Raw genomic sequence first — 17497 nt, 5'->3', positions numbered from 1 at the left:
TTGGCATGGAAATGGAGTTAGAATCACTTGGAGTGGACATCTCTGATGGTCTCCTCGTGAAAAGTATTATGTCATCTTTGCTTGCTCATTATGCTCCCGTCAAGACTAGCTGCAATGCTAATAAGAAGACTTGGAGCATTCTTGATCTTGTTAGCTTCATAAATAATGAAGAAGTATATCCTTAAGTAAGTGACTGCAAATCATGTTGATAATGTTGTTTCATTATGGCTAAGTTTCTTAGCAAATTATTTTCCCTTAATGGTGGACTGTGGTAACAACACTCCTCAATCTGACCTGTTGGCAACTAAAGAGAGAAACAAGGATATTGATGATGAGAGTGAGGCCATCCTCCCAGGTTATGTTAGTTCTGTAAATGTTTTAGATCAATACAGCTTTCACACAATGGATAAACCTATAGATAAACCTGTTCTCTTGTCTTCACATTTCCTTGATGTTCCTGTTAGGGCCTGGGCTAGGATCTCTATTCTTGTTAGGGCCTGGGCTAGGATCTCTAGATGCACATCTAGTCGGGATCGTGAGAGAGATGAGGGTCAAGGTGTTCCTGGTGAGTGCCGAGTGTGAGTGAGAGGGAAATGGGGTTACCTTCACCCCTAGAGGTAGGAGCAGCAGAGCTGCTGGCCATCGCGGGTTCAGTCGGTGAAGTATGCGCAAGGCAGCGACGCGCAGTGCCGAGCTCGGTCGCCGGCGAGGTGGCGGTGGTACTTCCCGCCGCTACTGCGCAACCTAGATCGGTAGGTGTGTCGGTGGGGGCGGCTGGCTGCGGCGAACCTCGTGAGCCGAGCCGGGTCCCCCACCCTGTTTATATAGCGCAGCGCGACAGGGGCCCACCACCCATTGCTAGGGTGAGCGCCCCCGATCAGGGCGCAGATCAAGGTCCTGATTGGCCTTTGGGCCCATCAGGAAAGAGATCAATCTAACATTCTCCCCCTTGATCTCATCATTTACTTTTAGCTTTACACTTTTCACTTTTATTCGTTTCATCGTAGATTAATATGTAGAGCATGTTTCATCGTCACAGCTTAATTGCCGATAGAATAAACAGCTACAACACACCTCTCTATTTTGAAACAATTGTTTTTCTTTTTGGGCCTTATCCAATCCAGGAATCATAGGCTTTCCCTTAAACCCATGCCGGCTAAGTGTTCTCTGAACACATTGGGAGGTAAGCCTTTCGTGAGCGGATCCGCAAGCATATCTTTTGTTCTTATATGCTCGAGACTTATAGTGTGATCCTGGATTCTGTCTTTCACAACATAAAACTTTATCTCAATAGCTTTGGAAGCATTGCTTGATTTGTTGTTGTGAGCATAGAATACTGCTGGTTCATTGTCGCAGTACATCTTTAGTGGTCTGTGAATACAGTCGACCACTCTCAATCCGGGTATAAATTTCTTTAGCCACATTGCCTGCCCCGTGGCCTCATGACATGCTATGAATTCTGCATGCATCGTTGATGACGCAGTTACTTTCTGTTTTGAGCTTCTCCATGAGATAGCTCCTCCTGCGAGAGTGAATACGTATCCAGACGTGGATTTTCTATCATCTTTGTCTCCCGCAAAGTCTGCATCTGAATACCCTTTTATCTCTAGGGAATCAGATCTCTTATATGTAAGCATGAGTTCTTTTGTGCCTTGCGCGTAGCGCAACGCCTTCTTTACCATCTTCCAGTGTTCTATACCTGGATTACTTTGATATCTACCAAGAACCCCGGTGACAAAAGCTAAGTCAGGGCGAGTGCACACTTGGGCATACTGTAAGCTTCCGACAGCTGAAGCATATGGAACCGCTTTCATTTGATCGATCTCGTACTGGTTCCTGGGACATTGAAAATTCCCAAAACTATCGCCCTTGACTATAGGAGCAGGTGTGGCCTTACTCGCATGCATATTGTACTTCTTTAGAACCTTTTCTAAATATGCCTTTTGCGATAACCCTAGAACCCCATTCAATCTATCTCGGTGAATTTCTATGCCCAAAACATATGATGCTTCACCAAGATCCTTCATATCGAAGTTTGAGGACAAGAACTTCTTTGTCTCTTGCAGTAGACTGATATCACTGCTTGCAAGTAAGATATCATCCACATACAGAATTAGGAAAATGTATTTTCCATTTTTGAACTTTGCATAGACACAATTGTCCTCTATATTCTCTTGAAACCCAAATTTCTTTATTATATCATTAAACTTTAGATACCACTGTCTAGAGGCTTGCTTTAATCCGTAAATGGATTTCTTTAGACGACATCCCATATTCTCTTTGTCTTCCATGACAAAACCCTTTGGTTGTTTCATGTAGACATTTTCTCCTAAATCCCCATTTAGAAATGCCGTCTTTACATCCATCTGATGTAACTCTAAATCAAAATGTGCAACTAGTGCCATTATGATTCTGAAGGAGTCTTTACATGAGACAGGAGAAAAAGTCTCATTATAATCTATTCCTTCTCTTTGTGTAAAACCTTTTGCCACAAGTCTCGCCTTATACCTTTCTATATTCCCTTTGGAGTCACGTTTAGTCTTGTAGACCCATTTACAGCCTACTGTTTTGGCTCCTTTAGGAATCTCCTCAAGTTCCCAAACATTGTTGGAACTCATCGATTTCATCTCATCTTCCATGGCCTCTAGCCACTTCGATGAGTGAACACTTTTCATGGCTTCTTCATATGAAGTGGGATCACCTTCTATATGAACTTCTTCTGTATTATAAACTTTATAACAATCAGGGATAGCTGATTTTCTGACCCTTTGAGACCTTCTAGGCCCCTCACTTTCGGGCACATTCTGTGCCTCTGCTTGTGGCACACTGTTCAGAGGTGGCTGCTGCAACTCTTCCTCGTGTGTAATGATGGGTTCAATTGGCTCCTGAAGGACAGGTTCCAAAACTTCACTCATCGTTTCCACGGGTGGAATCACAGCAGGTGCCTGCACCACAATATTAGGGATTGTAGCGGGTGCTTGCACCACGACCTCAGGAACTATTGGTGCGGGAATAATAGGTAGTGAGAAGTATGGTTCCTGAATCATCGGATTAGGTCCACACACCCGCTTCTCCTCAAGATCAATCTCTTGAGCTACCATGCTCCCCCTCACCATCTCATCCTCTAAGAAAATCGCCTGTCTCGTTTCTACAAACTTTGTGAATCTGTCTGGACAGTAGAAACGAAAATCCTTTGATTTTTCCGGATAGCCAATGAAGTGGCAACTTACTGTTTTGGGATCTAGTTTCCCGATGTTTGAGTTAAACACTTTGGCCTCAGCTGGGCTCCCCCACACACGCAGGTGGTTTAGTGAGGGTACTCTTCCTATCCATAGTTCGTACGGTGTTTTGGGCACCGACTTACTTGGCACTCTATTTAGAATGTGAATGGCGGTCTTCAACGCCTCCATCCACAGTCCCAATGGTAAGGTGGAATAGCTCATCATGCTGCGCACCATGTCCATCAGTGTACGATTACGCCTTTCAGCTACTCCATTTTGCTGAGGCTCGCCCGACATCGAATACTGGGCTACTATGCCATTTTCCTGCAAAAACCTTGCAAAAGGTCCAGGAACTTGGCCAAATGGGGTATGTCGACCATAGTACTCTCCCCCATGGTCGGATCTTACTATTTTGATTCTTTTGTTATGCTGATTTTCAACTTCAGCTTTAAATATCTTAAATTTATCCAACGCTTCTGATCTTTCTTTGATTGGATAAATGTAACCATAACGGGAGTAATCATCTGTGAATGTTATGAACAAGTCATAACCATCCACGCTTTTCACAGGAAAAGGTCCACAAATATCAGTGTGGATTATCTCTAAAACTCCTGTGCTACGTTTAGCGCCTTTTTTAATTTGCTTTACAAATTTTCCTTTAATGCAATCAACGCATTGTTCTAAGTCTGAGAACTCTAATTGAGGAAGAATTTCATTCTTAACTAGTCTTTCTATTCTCCCCCTCGAAATATGGCCTAAACGACAGTGCCATAATTTCGACGATATTTCATGAGTTCTCTTTCTTTTCTTTGTTTCTTTCTCTGACGAGGATACATTCATATTCACATCACACACAGAATTAACTTTTTCACGCAATGATAATAAATACAACTCATTGTGAAGGATGGCAACACCAACACATGCATTATCGAACCAAATGGCACACTTTCCATTTCCAAAATGACATTCATAACCATCATGGTCCAAACGTGAAATACTTATTAAGTTTCTGTGTAATGAAGGAACATAAAGCACATCTCTAAGTACAAGCATGAAACCATCAACTAGCTCTAGAGAGACATCGCCAACAGCTTCAACTTCTGCTTGGACTCCATTTGCGACTTCAATGCATCTTTCACTTCTTTGCATAGTCCTCGTCGAATGGAATCCCTGTAAAGAATTTGCAACATGAACAGTTGCACCTGAGTCAATCCACCAAGTAGATTTCGAATACTGTGTATACAAGGATTCATTTACAAAAGAAATAGTATTCTCACCTCTTTTTGCCATTATTGACTTTAACCAGTCGGGGCAGTCTTTCTTGAAGTGCCCCTTTTTCTTGCAGTGTAGACATTGATCTTTGTCTACTGTGAGAGGCTTTTGGTGATTCTGCTGCATAGGAGCTTTTGCACGTGCCTTGAAAGAGGGGTTAGCAATCTTTTTCCTGTTATCCTTCACATAGTGCAATGAGCCACCATGTGAGGATCTAAGTCTGTCCTCTTCCTGCACGCACATGGCTATCATTTTTTCCATGTCCCACTGTTCTGGCTGCATGTTATAATTGACAACAAAAGTGTCAAACTCTTTAGGCAGAGAAGCAAAAACCAAATGCATAATGTGCCCAGGCTTGAGCTCAAGATCCATAGGCTTCAGCTGTGCTGCCAAGTTATACATCCTCATGATGTGATGTCTTATGCCAGTCCCTCCGCCATTGTACCTCTCTGTGGCCAGCTGCTTGAACAGCTAGGTAGCATATATCTTTGAGGAACCAGTGAACTGATTCCTTATCTTGTCGAGGTACTCTGAAACGGAGTCACACTCTGCGATCAAGCCCAAAATGGCAGGCTCAATCGTATTCTTTACCAAAGCCATACATTTCTTGTTGGCAGTGGTCCACTGTTTGTTTTCAAGGGTGTATGCCAACTCCAGTGGAGCATAGTCCCTTTCCTTTTGCTACCATGCAGCATCATCATCACCATCAGCCCTCACTGGCTTCTGTGGAGCTTGTGGCTGCGGTGTGGTCAGCACCCAGTCAACTTCTCCACAAACGAAGGAGAACTCAATCTTCTTCCTCCATTCTGTATAGTTGTTGCCTTTCAGAATGGGTATCTCTTTGAGACACGCCATTAAGTTGAATGATCCTGAAATTTACAATTCATAAGTGAGATCATAACGACAATTGCATGATTTATTTCCAACGTTGGTCAAAAAATAAAACATACAACTATTGATGCAATTTAAAACTATATCACCGTTGGGCAGAAATAGAAATAAAAGCATCAAAAGAACTTTTTAAATCATGATACAGTTATTAACAATGTTGGTCAAAAAATAACAGCACCATGATCTAATTAACTTTATCATGCTCTCACAAAATTTAATTGTCTCGTTGGTTCAAATTAAATTTAAATGGAGCAATAAATATGACTTTTGCAGCGGAAACTGTGAAATAAATCTATTTTCAGAAGCAAAACACTGTACAAACTTTATTAATCTCTAATACAAATTCTCCCGTTGGTTCAAATTAGATTAGAGACTAAAACTATGCAAAAACATCAATTAAATGCTTCTGGAAATAGAAAAAACAAAATATCAGACGTTACTGTGCAAACGCGAAAATCGGCCCAGCCGCGAAAACGGCCCACAGCCCGTTTCCGCGTGCGGCCCGCTCACGCGACGCCGTCGGCCCGCTAAAGCAGCCCACGAAAACGGCCCGTCAACAGCGGCTTGCGCTGGCCTCCCGCGCGGCGTCGTTGTGCAGGCCGCAACCTGGGCCTGGGCCAGCGCTTCCTTCCGCCTGGGCCGAAAGTGGCCCGGACGATCATGACCGCCCGTCCAAATCCGACGGCCAGGCGTCAATCACGACGGATCAAAACCAGCCGACGCCTGCCCCCGGAAAAACCCTAGTTCATTTCCTCTTTCCCCCGCGAGCGCCCGCCGTGGCGGCGGCGGCAGGGCCGTCTCTCCCGCGCCCGGCGATGGCCGGCGGCGGCGGTGGAGGGATGGCCCCGCCGGCGCACGGCCGCGGCAGCCCCCTCCTCCCCCTCTTTTCTAGCCTCCCCCTTCCTCCCTCCAGAACTCCGAAAGGTCGAGATCCAGAGGGCCATGGCGAACATGGAGAAGGGCCGGCGCCACCGCGGGTCCCCTCGCCGGCGCGCGCGTCCACCCCGAGGGTTGGGCGCGCCGCCGTCGAGCGGTCCTTGGTGGTGCTGTTGGGCCCCCCCGAGCCCCGAGCGGATGCTCCGGCGGCTCGGGTGAACCTTTTCCCCGGCGAGCCCAAGGCTCGGCCGGCCTTTGCCGCTCGTCGTCGGTGGACGTGCGGCGGTGAAGGCGACAGCAGGTAAGTCTCCCCGCGTCCCTCTTTTCTTTAGATCTAGGGTTAGGGTTAGGGTTTCAAGTTTCTGTTTCTTTTCTATCTTCTTCTTTTTCTCGGTTCACTTCTTTTCCCGATCTAGAAGGGCTTCTAGGAGGTGTCTGATACCATTGTTAGGGCCTGGGCTAGGATCTCTAGATGCACATCTAGTCGGGATCGTGAGAGAGATGAGGGTCAAGGTGTTCCTGGTGAGTGCCGAGTGTGAGTGAGAGGGAAATGGGGTTACCTTCACCCCTAGAGGTGGGAGCAGCAGAGCTGCTGGCCATCGCGGGTTCAGTCGGTGAAGTCTGCGCAAGGCAGCGACGCGCAGTGCCGAGCTCGGTCGCCGGCGAGGTGGCGGTGGTACTTCCCGCCGCTACTGCGCAACCTAGATCGGTAGGTGTGTCGGTGGGGGCGGCTGGCTGCGGCGAACCTCGTGAGCCGAGCCGGGTCCCCCACCCTGTTTATATAGCGCAGCGCGACAGGGGCCCACCACCCATTGCTAGGGTGAGCGCCCCCGATCAGGGCGCAGATCAAGATCCTGATTGGCCTTTGGGCCCATCAGGAAAGAGATCAATCTAACAGTTCCAGGTGGAGAGTTAGCTGCTTCTCAGGTATATGATGGTCCAGATCACACCTATCACAATAATACTGAGGATCATGTGGCTGTTCCAAGCACAAAGCCTGGTCCGTTATCTTCCTGGATCGAAGCCATTGTCTCAGAAGCTAGAAAGGAACATCAATCATGCAAATCCACTCAGCATTCTATCAGTTCTCCATACAAGCTATTAGCACCAAAGGAGGATAGCAGGAAGGCAGTGTCAGATTCAGTAGTCAACTCTGTAGTAAAATCTCCTCCCAGAATTAATATTGCGAGCTCCACAGTTTCGAAGGTACCTGCTAAGCAGGTCGCTTTGCCCAATTCATCGCGAGAGCCCCCCTCGCTTAAACCAGAATGCAAGGCACAGGACATGGCGTCGTGACAATGTTTCATCTTCTATTTCATCTTTGCACGTTTTTCAGCCTTCAGGATTGCCCCCCAAACTGCCAATAAAGAAGAATGGCCAAAGTTAAAACTCTTATAACCGCAAGGGTAATGCCCTCATTAGAAATCCAGCCACTGGAAATTACCCTCGTTCTTCTAATCTAGATGCTCAAAATAAGTTGAGTAAGCCTGTTATGAGGAGGAGCTTGAACTTTGTCAGGAAAGTTGATTCAAGTGACGCCGTTGCACATTCTAATCTTTCAGTTGAAAGACCCAAGACTCCCCCTTTGCCACTTCACACCAAATCCATCAGTTGTGCTGTGAATCTTTTGGAGCTTTTGTCTCAGACTTTGCAGAACCAGCAGCTTCTTGAAACTGAAAAGGAAGATTCGAATGGGCAGGTTAACTCAGGAGTTGATAATCCATTGCATAGGTCTGAACCCCTGGATGCTGGTAAAGCAGTTTATGTAAGACCGAAGTTAAATCAACTAGTTGCTTCACAGAGGCAACATCCTGGTGACTCAAGTAACAGTTCCACGGATAAGTTGATGCAGCCATCCACAACATCTGATCCCTATTTTAAGAAAAGGAAAAATCAGATTGTTTTGGGCTCCTCTACTTCTGATGTTTCAAGTGCAAAAGATATGACTCAGGCTGAGAATATAAAGTCAGGTGAGAGTAAATCTCTATTGTTTGCATCCTCCAACACTGTGGCCAAGGACAGACCTCACAGAGGTAGCATATTATGTAAAACACTTACTTCTGGTACCTTTAACCGATTTGTTGCTATTTAGTTAACATGCCAAAATTCTCTAGTATGCTGGAACTTGATTGAAAATTGCATATAATGGTTCTACTTGTCTTTTTTTTAATTTCATGAACATTAACTGAATTGAAAGATTCAAGGACCCTAACTAAAATCTGAAATTATTGGCAAACTATGCATATCTAGTTATAGTCTTACAGATGACCGTTCCACATAGTATCCCACTCTTCACTTTCTGAAGCCTGAGATGTGAACACCTTTCTCCTGCTTTTTCTATGATGACCTCACATTCCTTTGCCTACAAGCTGTCTTAAACTACTTTGCTGTGGGCCTTTCTTTGTTTTCTCTTGACCAACATTCTGAGGGCAGCTTTGCTAGTGGAAAATGAAGCGATGCTAATTGATTTTGAAATATCACTTTGTGTAATCTTTTCTAAATGCAGCTCTTCAGACAACAAATACTGTGGGAAGTTTCTCTCATGTGTGGACACTTAGTGGACAACATCCACGGAGGATATCTTTTGTGGGAACTAGTCATATGAAGGTCTTCCCTCGTATACTTCCATGGAAAAGAAAAATATTCTGCCAGAACTTCAGAAGCAGTTACCCTTCGTTGTTGAATACAAGCTCGTTAGGGATAGTGAGGTAATCATAGCAGTCTGGTCTCTGATCTTTACCCTATTCTCTAGAAGCATTGCATTCAATTTGTTAATGGCAAGTCATGCTTTTCTACCATTTGTCAGAAAACTATTGCAAACAAGGAAGGGAAGTACCATTTATACTGTGGCGACTGATGGATTCTCTCTTCGGAAATCTGGAGCGTTAAGCATAGGCGGATTGAGTTTGAAATGGTCAAGGTCCCTTGAGAAACATTCTCAAAAGGTTAATGAGGTACTGAATTCAACTCTTCCTGATCGTTCATATTCAATAATCTATGTGAATTGGGTGTAGTAAGGAAATCATCATAGCATTTTATTCAGATGCAGACCCCAATAGAAATCTGTGAGAATAGATTCACTGAATATAACTGGACCTTCCTTTTTTGCTCTAGAAGCTTCTAACGGAATAGTCTGATCGCAAATGTAACTGATTATCCTTAAATGATTCCCTGGTTTCAAGAGTTGACATTATTAGACTATCAGGAGAATCATCAGAACAGCTACACGGTTAGCTTGTCTCCTGGTTTCATTTGTCAAACTTATATAGAATTGGTAGAATTGCGTGATTTATATGCCTTTCAACAACGAGGACATTATTCAACAACTAGGTCCTGCTACGTTGCACTAGTTTTGCTTGTCTACCATATATGGTTTGATCGTCTATTGCAACTGTCTTGCGATGGTTGTATTATATTCATGATACGTAACTATATAATTCTGTTCAATGCAACTGGTCCTTTCATATAAATTATGCTTCTCTGCCTTGAAATTTAATGAGATTCATGGTTGATTAGTAATTACTTTTGATCAATATCCTTTCCATGTTGGAATACTTTACTTTGAACTACCTTTCTTAAAGCTGTCAGTATCTGCCTCATCTCATATCTGTTCGTTAATTTGCTCACTATATTTGTGCTGTTTTCACTGATGGTTCATGATTCCCTTTTTTTTTTTCAGATCAATACCCTGCAACTGTTGCTGCCAATCAATTAAGAAATAGTAGCAACAGAGCATCTTCAGATTCCAGGGTGCCATCAACTTGCAATGAGTATGTCTTGCACCATGCTTTTGCTTGCATACTGTCTTGTATTAGAAAAACAAACAAAATCATGAAATCTTGTTCTGTCTTTGTAAGCAGATATGTGCGTGTTAACAAAGGTAACCAACTGGTCAGAAATCCAAAGAAAGCAATCCATCTCTCATGTTTGAACGGCGTCTCTCTAGCCTTCAACATCACCTGTACTGCTGTCTGACGTGTAACTTAGCTCCGTCTTGGTTGTGCCCTCCTGTTCTTGTTACCAGGATCTGGTAGCTTTGAGGGAGTCAACTTCCGAAGAGAGGCGTGCAACATCATCACTGCAGCACAAAGCGCGCACTGTGTTACTCTGAGAGTCATAGGAAATAAAGAATGGGAGAAAGCCTGGAGACCGACTGCTCACCTACATAACTCAATCCGATGGCATACACAAGAGCAAACTGCAGGTTGCAGATGTACAGTAGTATAGCAGTAGCTGTTAAGAAACAGAACAACTAGTCAATACAAAGCAGCAGGAACGGTATTTAAAATGAAAACAATGATGACATCATTCATGTGAATAAAAATACTTTAAGCTCGACATGTGCAATGCCAAGGTGAAAAACCAAATGGAAAAAGCTAGCACTGTTTCCAATCAAAGTTTGAAGTCTCCCAAAAGTGTGCATTAACATAGGATAGTTACGCGGCATTAGTGGAATGCATGGTCACAAGCATACGAGTACAGAAAGTTGTATGTTATGTTACTAGTTTTGGCTTGCTCAGTTGGATGTGTTTCAATGCTATTTTCAAGGTGGTATTGGTCTGCACTATGCAGCATGTGAAAATGAAGGGGTTAACACCTCAAGATTATTGACCTTTGAGAATTATTTGTAATATTTTTCTAGATTATGAAAATTGGTTCTTATGGATGCAAAAGCAATGGTTTCTCAAACTGTATATTGTGCCATTTGACTGCAGTATAATGAGCTTAGTGTGTCTGAATTGGTTCTTAACGGATGCAAAAGCAATTGGTTCTCATGTATGTATGAAGATTGAAGGCTTCTAGTTCAGTTTGAGTCCATTCAGATTTCAGAATAAAGAGCAGTACAGCACACGCTCCACAGCTTCAGAATATATGTGAGCAGGATTATTCCAGTTTTAGGTCTAACAGCTGTTTAGTGTGTGTGTGAACCCTGAAAAGACTACAGCTATCCTGCTGAGTAGCTGCCCCAGGTTGGGCAGAGTTAGCAGAGCAACACCCCCTCAGCGCTCTCTCACCCACCCCACCAAAAGACACAAAATTCATGAGGAAGAAGAATCAGGTGCCAGTTCAATCTGCTGATATTTCAAAATAGTGCAATATTTCGAGATCTTTAAATAACTCAAAACTGCTAGATTGTAGTGGAACTAATGGCAGGGGGAAGCTAACAAAGAAGCACCAAAGCCTAGATGTTGACCACAAATATGTCAGGCCTCACTCATATCGCTGCCCATTTGAACACTATTTATTGCTTCTAGTTTATTCAATCGATCCCATTTTCATGACTAAATATATTATGCAACATTAGGCTGCAATGCAATATGCTGTCAGATCTCGGTGGACCTCATTTCCCACAAGCCAAAATTATAGAGAGGAGCATCCACATCATTCTCATCAATCAGTGATGCTGTTTGCCCTCTCTATGCTTGGCATGAAAAGAAAATGTTTTGGCATATTGCGATGGCATATACAAGAAAAGCTATCTCACGGATGGCAAATAGGAGATTTCCCCCAAATTATTTTGTACGAGCCGAAATACAAGATGCCAAATTGCCAGTTATACCTATCATTGGGCATCCTTACACATAGCCCAAATCCACACCTGAGAACTTTGGGTAGGCTATGGGCAGAAATCATCTACCCATCAGAGGAAGGATAGGGTATGGGTATTACCCACAAATTGACTGGATAATGGGATAATACAGGTTAATCCCTGTCAAATTATTAAGTGAAAAAAGTAAAGTTTTCCATGTTTACCATTCTTATTTATATTGCTTCTAATGTATTACTAGAGCTAAGCATTTCAAAAGGCTTTGTGCATTTTAAGCAATGTATAACAAGCCATGACTAAAGTCTGAACAGTTTGGTAAAATGGTAAATACATTTACTAGTTGGTACAGAAAACATAATAATACCAATGCTTTCACAACATATATATTGTTTTGTTCAGAGCTTTTCAATGAACTACTTGGCTGTGCTGAGTGGAGGGCAAATGGTCATTTCTCATTTGTATATGATAGATTACATGTCATCTGATCTTACAGATGCATCTATCCTGTCCTAATGCCACACAAGCAAATGGTGCCAATGCTTTAACAACATATATTTGCGATCTTTCAGGTATTGAAATTCACAGGCTGTTGATTTTACTCATTCCACTTTGCAACCTAACACCGTGCATCTAATCATCAATTTAATCTTGCTAGCGCCAGAATCCCAATTGTTACTTCGAAAAGAGAAGATATCAAACCAAGTGTGAGCAGGAATAGCTTACTCACCAATCTGTGCGCAGTGCAGCAGAGCCTGGGCAATCCCTGGAGAGAGGGTCCAGTGGTCCCGGCAGTAGCGCACACCCTCCCAGACGGCGAGGCTGGCCAGCATCCCCAGCAGCGCCATCGGCATCCGGTACCTGCCCGGTGTTCACACAATTTCATTCATCAAGCTAGCTGCTCTGAGAATTGAAGAGGGTGAAGGAGGAGGGGGAATGGGATACAATAAACATACAGGCAGCACGCGAAGACGAGGATGGCGAGCGCGGCGTAGTTGCGCGCGTAGCGGCGGACGTTCTCCTGGACGCGGAGCCTGGCCTGGGTCGGGGTGGGCGGCCAGGAGTAGGAGACAGAGCCGGGGGGCCCGACGAAGGCGAGGGACCAGGACGGGGTGGGCGCGGCGAGGTCCGCGGAGGAGAGGCGCGCGAAGGGGTTGAGCGCGAGGAGCGAGGCGAGGGTGCGGGCGAAGGCGAGGACGTCGGCGGCGACGCCGGAGGAGGGCGAGGCGGGGCCGGCGGTGGGGCTGGCGGCGGCGGCGGTGGAGGAGGGGGCCGACGAGGCGGATGAGGAGGAGGGGGCCGTGGCGGTGGAATCGAGGAGGTCGAGGTAGCCGGAGTCGCGGAGCCAGCGGTCGAGCGCGGGGTCCGGCACGCTCAGTGACAGCGGGTTCGGCTTGAACGACGACGAGGACGCCATGGAAATGGATTGGCGTCGTGTGACGAGAGGAAGAGGATAAAGAAGAATGGCGAGCGTGTGGGCCGCCGAGCGGGGCCTGGGCTGGACGAGCTTGCTAGGGTCTTTGAGCATGGGCTGGGCCGTGGTATGTTTATGCTTGGCTGGGCCAATTTGGTGGGCTGCTGGTCCGGCTCCACAACCATATTTTGGCTCCTATTTTGGCTGAGCCAACTGGAAAAGCTGAGGCTACTGAAATGGCCAGAAGATGCCGAGGCAAGACGCAAGAGCGCCAGGTGCAAAGGCAAAGTAATCTTCAGCGTATAAATCTGTTGGAGAATACTCTAGCGTAGCTAATGATTTTTTTCGATTAGTTTAAAACATTAATCGTCAATGCCTCATGGAACTGCCCTCTTTTTCAGGGAATGCAGATCTGTGTGAAAGATCACTAGATCAGTTACAGTGTCATCTTTACAGTATAGATTTTACTTTCAATGGTATTTTTGGAAAAACGTGGTTGCCTTTCGATGCTACATAGCCGACTTTCCCATAAATAAATTTCTACAGAAACATTATTATTCTACAAATTACACATATTATTTACATGGCAAATATTTGCATGTTTGGTACAGTTAAAAAGTATTTTCTTCCCTACCAAATGTAACAGCTTTCAAACTGATATCTTTATGAAAACGACGATATGAAGCAGCAAAACATACAGTACAATTGCGGACCTAAGAACCATCATCCGTTTCTGGCCTTCTGTTCTAAGGTCAGGTTGATACAGTCTCCGACCCGCTTTGGCACCATAATAATCTTCAGGGGCACTCAAAAGACCTCTGCTGAATCGGTTCCGTGGTGCGCTTGTTTCATTGGCACTGCTGTGAAGATTTCTATGCAAATGGTTCAGCCGTTCCAGCTCCTTTTCTTTGGCACGTACATCCGTGATTAGGATTTCTGCTTGAGCCTACAAAATTTGAAAACGAAAATTAAGTTTGAGATAGCAGGAGCCAATACCATTCGGAAGATGTAAAGTAGGAGAATGTAGAACTGACTTGCTTGGAAGTCAACTGCTCAATTAGGCTGTGTAGTTGTCTCTCCAGGACCTTCTCCCTTTGCTCTGCATATTTATCAGAAAGGACCAGTAAGATTGCTATAAATATTAAGCTAGGGTGTATCAATGGTCACTTCCCTAGTTATACTTTAGAAGCCACATAAAATATATAGAAGTATAGAACTAACTTTGTTGAGCTTCCAAAATGACAACTGTTTGCTACCATCACATCATCTACTCATTGCCCCTTCCTTAACAAGGAACCCACTCGAGACTTTGGACCATGGATCATGCACCTCGGATAAACAGTTATAAAACAATGCCACAAAGGCAATATGCCTTAATTCTATGATGTAGAACTTAACTTCCTGGATGCCAGATTAATGTGATCATATGGTTTCCTTGAAACAATATGATTTCTGACAGTGTAATTTCAAGAAAAAAATCTAGTTCCCGTATGCATTAAGACTGTAAATTGATAAGGAAACTTCCCTACCAAGTCAATCAGTAGAAATTGGATGCTGAGTGCTGTGCGTAAGCAATGGTCTACTGGTACACATAGAAGCAAGGGGTAAACGAACATAACCCATTTTGTGTTCTTCCCAGATTCAGAATATATCTCTTAGTCTTTAGCAGTTGGCTTTTGGAAAAGGCTCTAGCAACTACAGATCTATCCATTAAAGAAATTATCTGCTACCAACTCATTGAAAACCAAAGCTGTAAATAGAAAGTATGATGCAAACACTGGAATTATTTATGCTATCTATGGTTTCGTGCTCTTAATTCGTTCAAATATAACACAAATGTAAATGAGATTATTTTGTATAGACACGCTAGGCCCTTTTAATCAAGTATTTCCAATCCAGGGATGGTTTGCAAGTTACAAAGTAGCACAAGTCAACAGGTTCATTATCATAATGACATCTTTTAAAGAAGAATAAGTATGAGAAAATCCAACATGAAGTCATTGAAAGGGTGGACATGTGGAAAAATAAAAAAATACCAGGAGTGGGATTCTTTAAAGATTCTTCTTCAACCACAGACCACTCTTTCTCTATTGTTTGCACCTTGTTATTCAATAGTTCCTGTGATGAGGGACAAAAATCAAACAATGCATTCAAAAAACAGCAGATAAAAAAATCCAAAGAATGGCCTACCAACTCTCTTTTCTTCTCCTCCAAGTCTTTAGACTTAAGATTGAGCGATGATTCAGCTTCCAGTAGAGCATTTTCAGTTGTTTCAGAAGCTGTAGTTGATACTTTATGCTGAGTAGCCTCTTGCTCCTTCAGAGCATCTTCAAGCTGTGCCTTTAAATTATGCTCCGCTACTTCCATTTCCTAGAAAAATAACATACTCTATTAAAAGGAAAAACATAAAAATCATTTAGGAGATCTTGTCGTTCAAGTGAAGAGTACAAGTTGATGAGCATCACACATGGCTCAAGCAAGAAAATGCTCCAAATAAGCTGATTAAAGACTTCATGATAATAATCATAGAACAGGACAACATGGTTTGTTCAGAAAATAATTCCTTGCTGATGCAGAGACGAACTCACACTTTCGTTTAAGTAGGGTATTCCTGAGCTCTGACTTAATGTTTAAATAAACTTAACATTCTTAATTTCTTATCTACATTTGCCTACGACAGAAAGGGGTAGAAACAAACGAATGATGTAGCAGGGTGGTAAGCACTTGTTTGCTTAAGACATAATCAAGTGATCTATGAAGCAGTTTTGCAAACAACAATGATAACAATACCACGATGGTTTAGCTATCAGAATTGATCAATGTTCAACCTGAACCTTTGTCACCACTGTCTAGTTCTTTCAGAATTCAGTTTACTTGTCCACAGTATATGCTTAAGGAGTAGTAATCTAACAATGGGAAAAACTGATTAAACTGAATACACATGAAAAAAAAAACATGTAATATGCATCGTGTGCTTAGGAACACCTAATATAGAAGAGTATCAGGTCGTTGAATATAAGACGCGTAAAAAATACAAAACGGCGTGAGGGTAAAACAGGGTACTTAAAAATGGCATGGCGGTGTACCTTCAAATTACTTTGAAGCTGACTGATCTCCATCTGCCTTTCCTGAATTTTCTGCCTACAGTCTGATAGAGCTTTCTCATAGGCTGCATTTTCTTCTTGGAGAGTTATTTCTCTCTGCTGGGCCTACAGAAAGTTTAAAGGATCCATTATAGATATCTGCATAGGAATGCCCAACTATCCCAGTGTGAGTAGCAACCAACTGTAAGTAATCAAATGAGCAATATTGTTAAACTGGACTGATACTTAAACAGGTGGTAAATGCACCAATAACACTATTGTTGTATCAGCTGACCCATTTAGAAACTTTCCAACTTTGCAGACCACAAACAAGTACAAATGTAGATAAGCAAGTAATGTCCCCTAGAGAAACTCACAGCTTAAAAAATAGTATCGTCTCCCGTTCATAACAGAATGAACATACACAAACATCAATATGCGCACAATAGTTCCTGAACATGTTTCAAAGTAAGACCCGTTCCGAATCTTTCAAGCACCTACTAGATCCAGATCCAACAATTGCACTTCTTAACCAGATCAAATGGGCTGTACAAACTTAGTTTTAGTACTGCTATGCTACAATTAACGATTATCAGGACGACTTGTACTTATAAAGGTCAAGAACGTCAAGAACAATAATACAAAGGAAAGGAGCTAAAGGGTTCCCTACCTGCTCCTTGGTGGAGGAGTGCGCGTTGAGCTGGAGGGCGAGGGCCGCGGAGGAGGCGAGTGAGTGCGCGTGGAGGTGCGGCAGCCGCTGCGCGACGTGCGGCGGGGGCACCCGGAGGCGCAGATCCTGGATCGCGCGCCGCATCGATGCCGCCCTCGCGTCAAGGTCGGCGGCGCGGAGCCGCTGCTCCGGGGTCATCGCGGCCGAGGCTGCGGCGCGCGCGCCGTCGGCCTCATCGTCGCTGGCGCCGGCGCCGCCGACCACGTCGGCTGCCCATGCCAGGATGCCCGCCATGGAGGCCTCTTGTCAGGATCTGAACATGAGCACGTTTGGCAGTCCTCTGCAGCACAGGGACTCGTCCCACCGAAGTATGGGTCCTACCGTGACATGGCCCACACGTCAGTGAGAGCGAGTTCCTCCGTTTCTTTGATTGCGAAAGCAGGGCACCAAAATCAGGGAGGTGTTCTTCTCTTCCCTGAAATGCGAGGACTTTGGCATTTCGCAGTGCTGTTTTTCATGCCGCCT

At 44.1% G+C, this 17497-nt stretch overlaps 2 protein-coding genes and 1 pseudogene across 3 annotated transcripts; 1 reads left to right on the top strand and 2 right to left on the bottom strand.

Moving 5' to 3' along the window:
- The first annotated feature begins 258 nt into the window (after window positions 1-258).
- LOC140222667 (uncharacterized) lies at window positions 259-8391 on the top strand (annotated as a pseudogene).
- A 1642-nt stretch (window positions 8392-10033) lies between these two features.
- LOC117853014 (PRA1 family protein H) lies at window positions 10034-13591 on the bottom strand. Of its 2 annotated transcripts, none has more exons than XM_034735357.2 (4): window positions 12762-13591; window positions 12536-12666; window positions 10426-10493; window positions 10034-10338 (listed from the first exon to the last, which is right to left on the bottom strand). In XM_034735357.2, exons 1-4 carry the CDS (start codon window positions 13331-13333, stop codon window positions 10336-10338), a joined length of 774 nt encoding a protein of 257 aa, XP_034591248.2. In that variant the 5' UTR covers window positions 13334-13591; the 3' UTR covers window positions 10034-10335. The 2 variants fall into 2 exon arrangements, with proteins under 2 accessions (XP_034591248.2, XP_034591247.1); XM_034735356.2 differs by having other exon boundaries at window positions 10422-10493; window positions 12762-13274.
- A 124-nt stretch (window positions 13592-13715) lies between these two features.
- LOC117853013 (uncharacterized) lies at window positions 13716-17309 on the bottom strand. Its single transcript, XM_034735355.2, has 6 exons — window positions 16973-17309; window positions 16306-16428; window positions 15410-15589; window positions 15256-15337; window positions 14254-14318; window positions 13716-14165 (listed from the first exon to the last, which is right to left on the bottom strand). The coding sequence occupies exons 1-6, from the start codon at window positions 17264-17266 to the stop codon at window positions 13869-13871; spliced, it is 1041 nt and encodes a 346-aa protein (XP_034591246.1). The 5' UTR covers window positions 17267-17309; the 3' UTR covers window positions 13716-13868.
- Window positions 17310-17497: the final 188 nt, after the last annotated feature.

The sequence above is a fragment of the Setaria viridis genome, chromosome 4, assembly GCF_005286985.2.
Source record: "Setaria viridis chromosome 4, Setaria_viridis_v4.0, whole genome shotgun sequence".
Lineage (NCBI taxonomy): Eukaryota > Viridiplantae > Streptophyta > Magnoliopsida > Poales > Poaceae > Setaria > Setaria viridis.
The sequence above is the reverse complement of the archived record's forward strand: the minus strand, read 5'-3'. Positions and strand labels throughout refer to the sequence as shown.

What these genes read in the sequence shown, in the direction of transcription:
- LOC117853014 (XM_034735357.2), bottom strand. Translation starts at nt 13,333, where the DNA reads ATGCTCAAAGACCCTAGCAAGCTCGTCCAGCCCAGGCCCCGCTCGGCG. An exon ending in CTCGTCTTCGCGTGCTGCCT is followed by an intron (nt 12,667 to 12,761) that starts GTATGTTTATTG and finishes AACACCGGGCAG; the next exon opens with GTACCGGATGCCGATGGCGC. An exon ending in GCTGCACTGCGCACAGATTG is followed by an intron (nt 10,494 to 12,535) that starts GTGAGTAAGCTA and finishes GTTTCTTAACAG; the next exon opens with CTACTGCTATACTACTGTAC.
- LOC117853013 (XM_034735355.2), bottom strand. Translation starts at nt 17,266, where the DNA reads ATGGCGGGCATCCTGGCATGGGCAGCCGACGTGGTCGGCGGCGCCGGC. An exon ending in AGCTTCAAAGTAATTTGAAG is followed by an intron (nt 15,590 to 16,305) that starts GTACACCGCCAT and finishes TTATTTTTCTAG; the next exon opens with GAAATGGAAGTAGCGGAGCA. An exon ending in AGCAGTTGACTTCCAAGCAA is followed by an intron (nt 14,166 to 14,253) that starts GTCAGTTCTACA and finishes CAAATTTTGTAG; the next exon opens with GCTCAAGCAGAAATCCTAAT.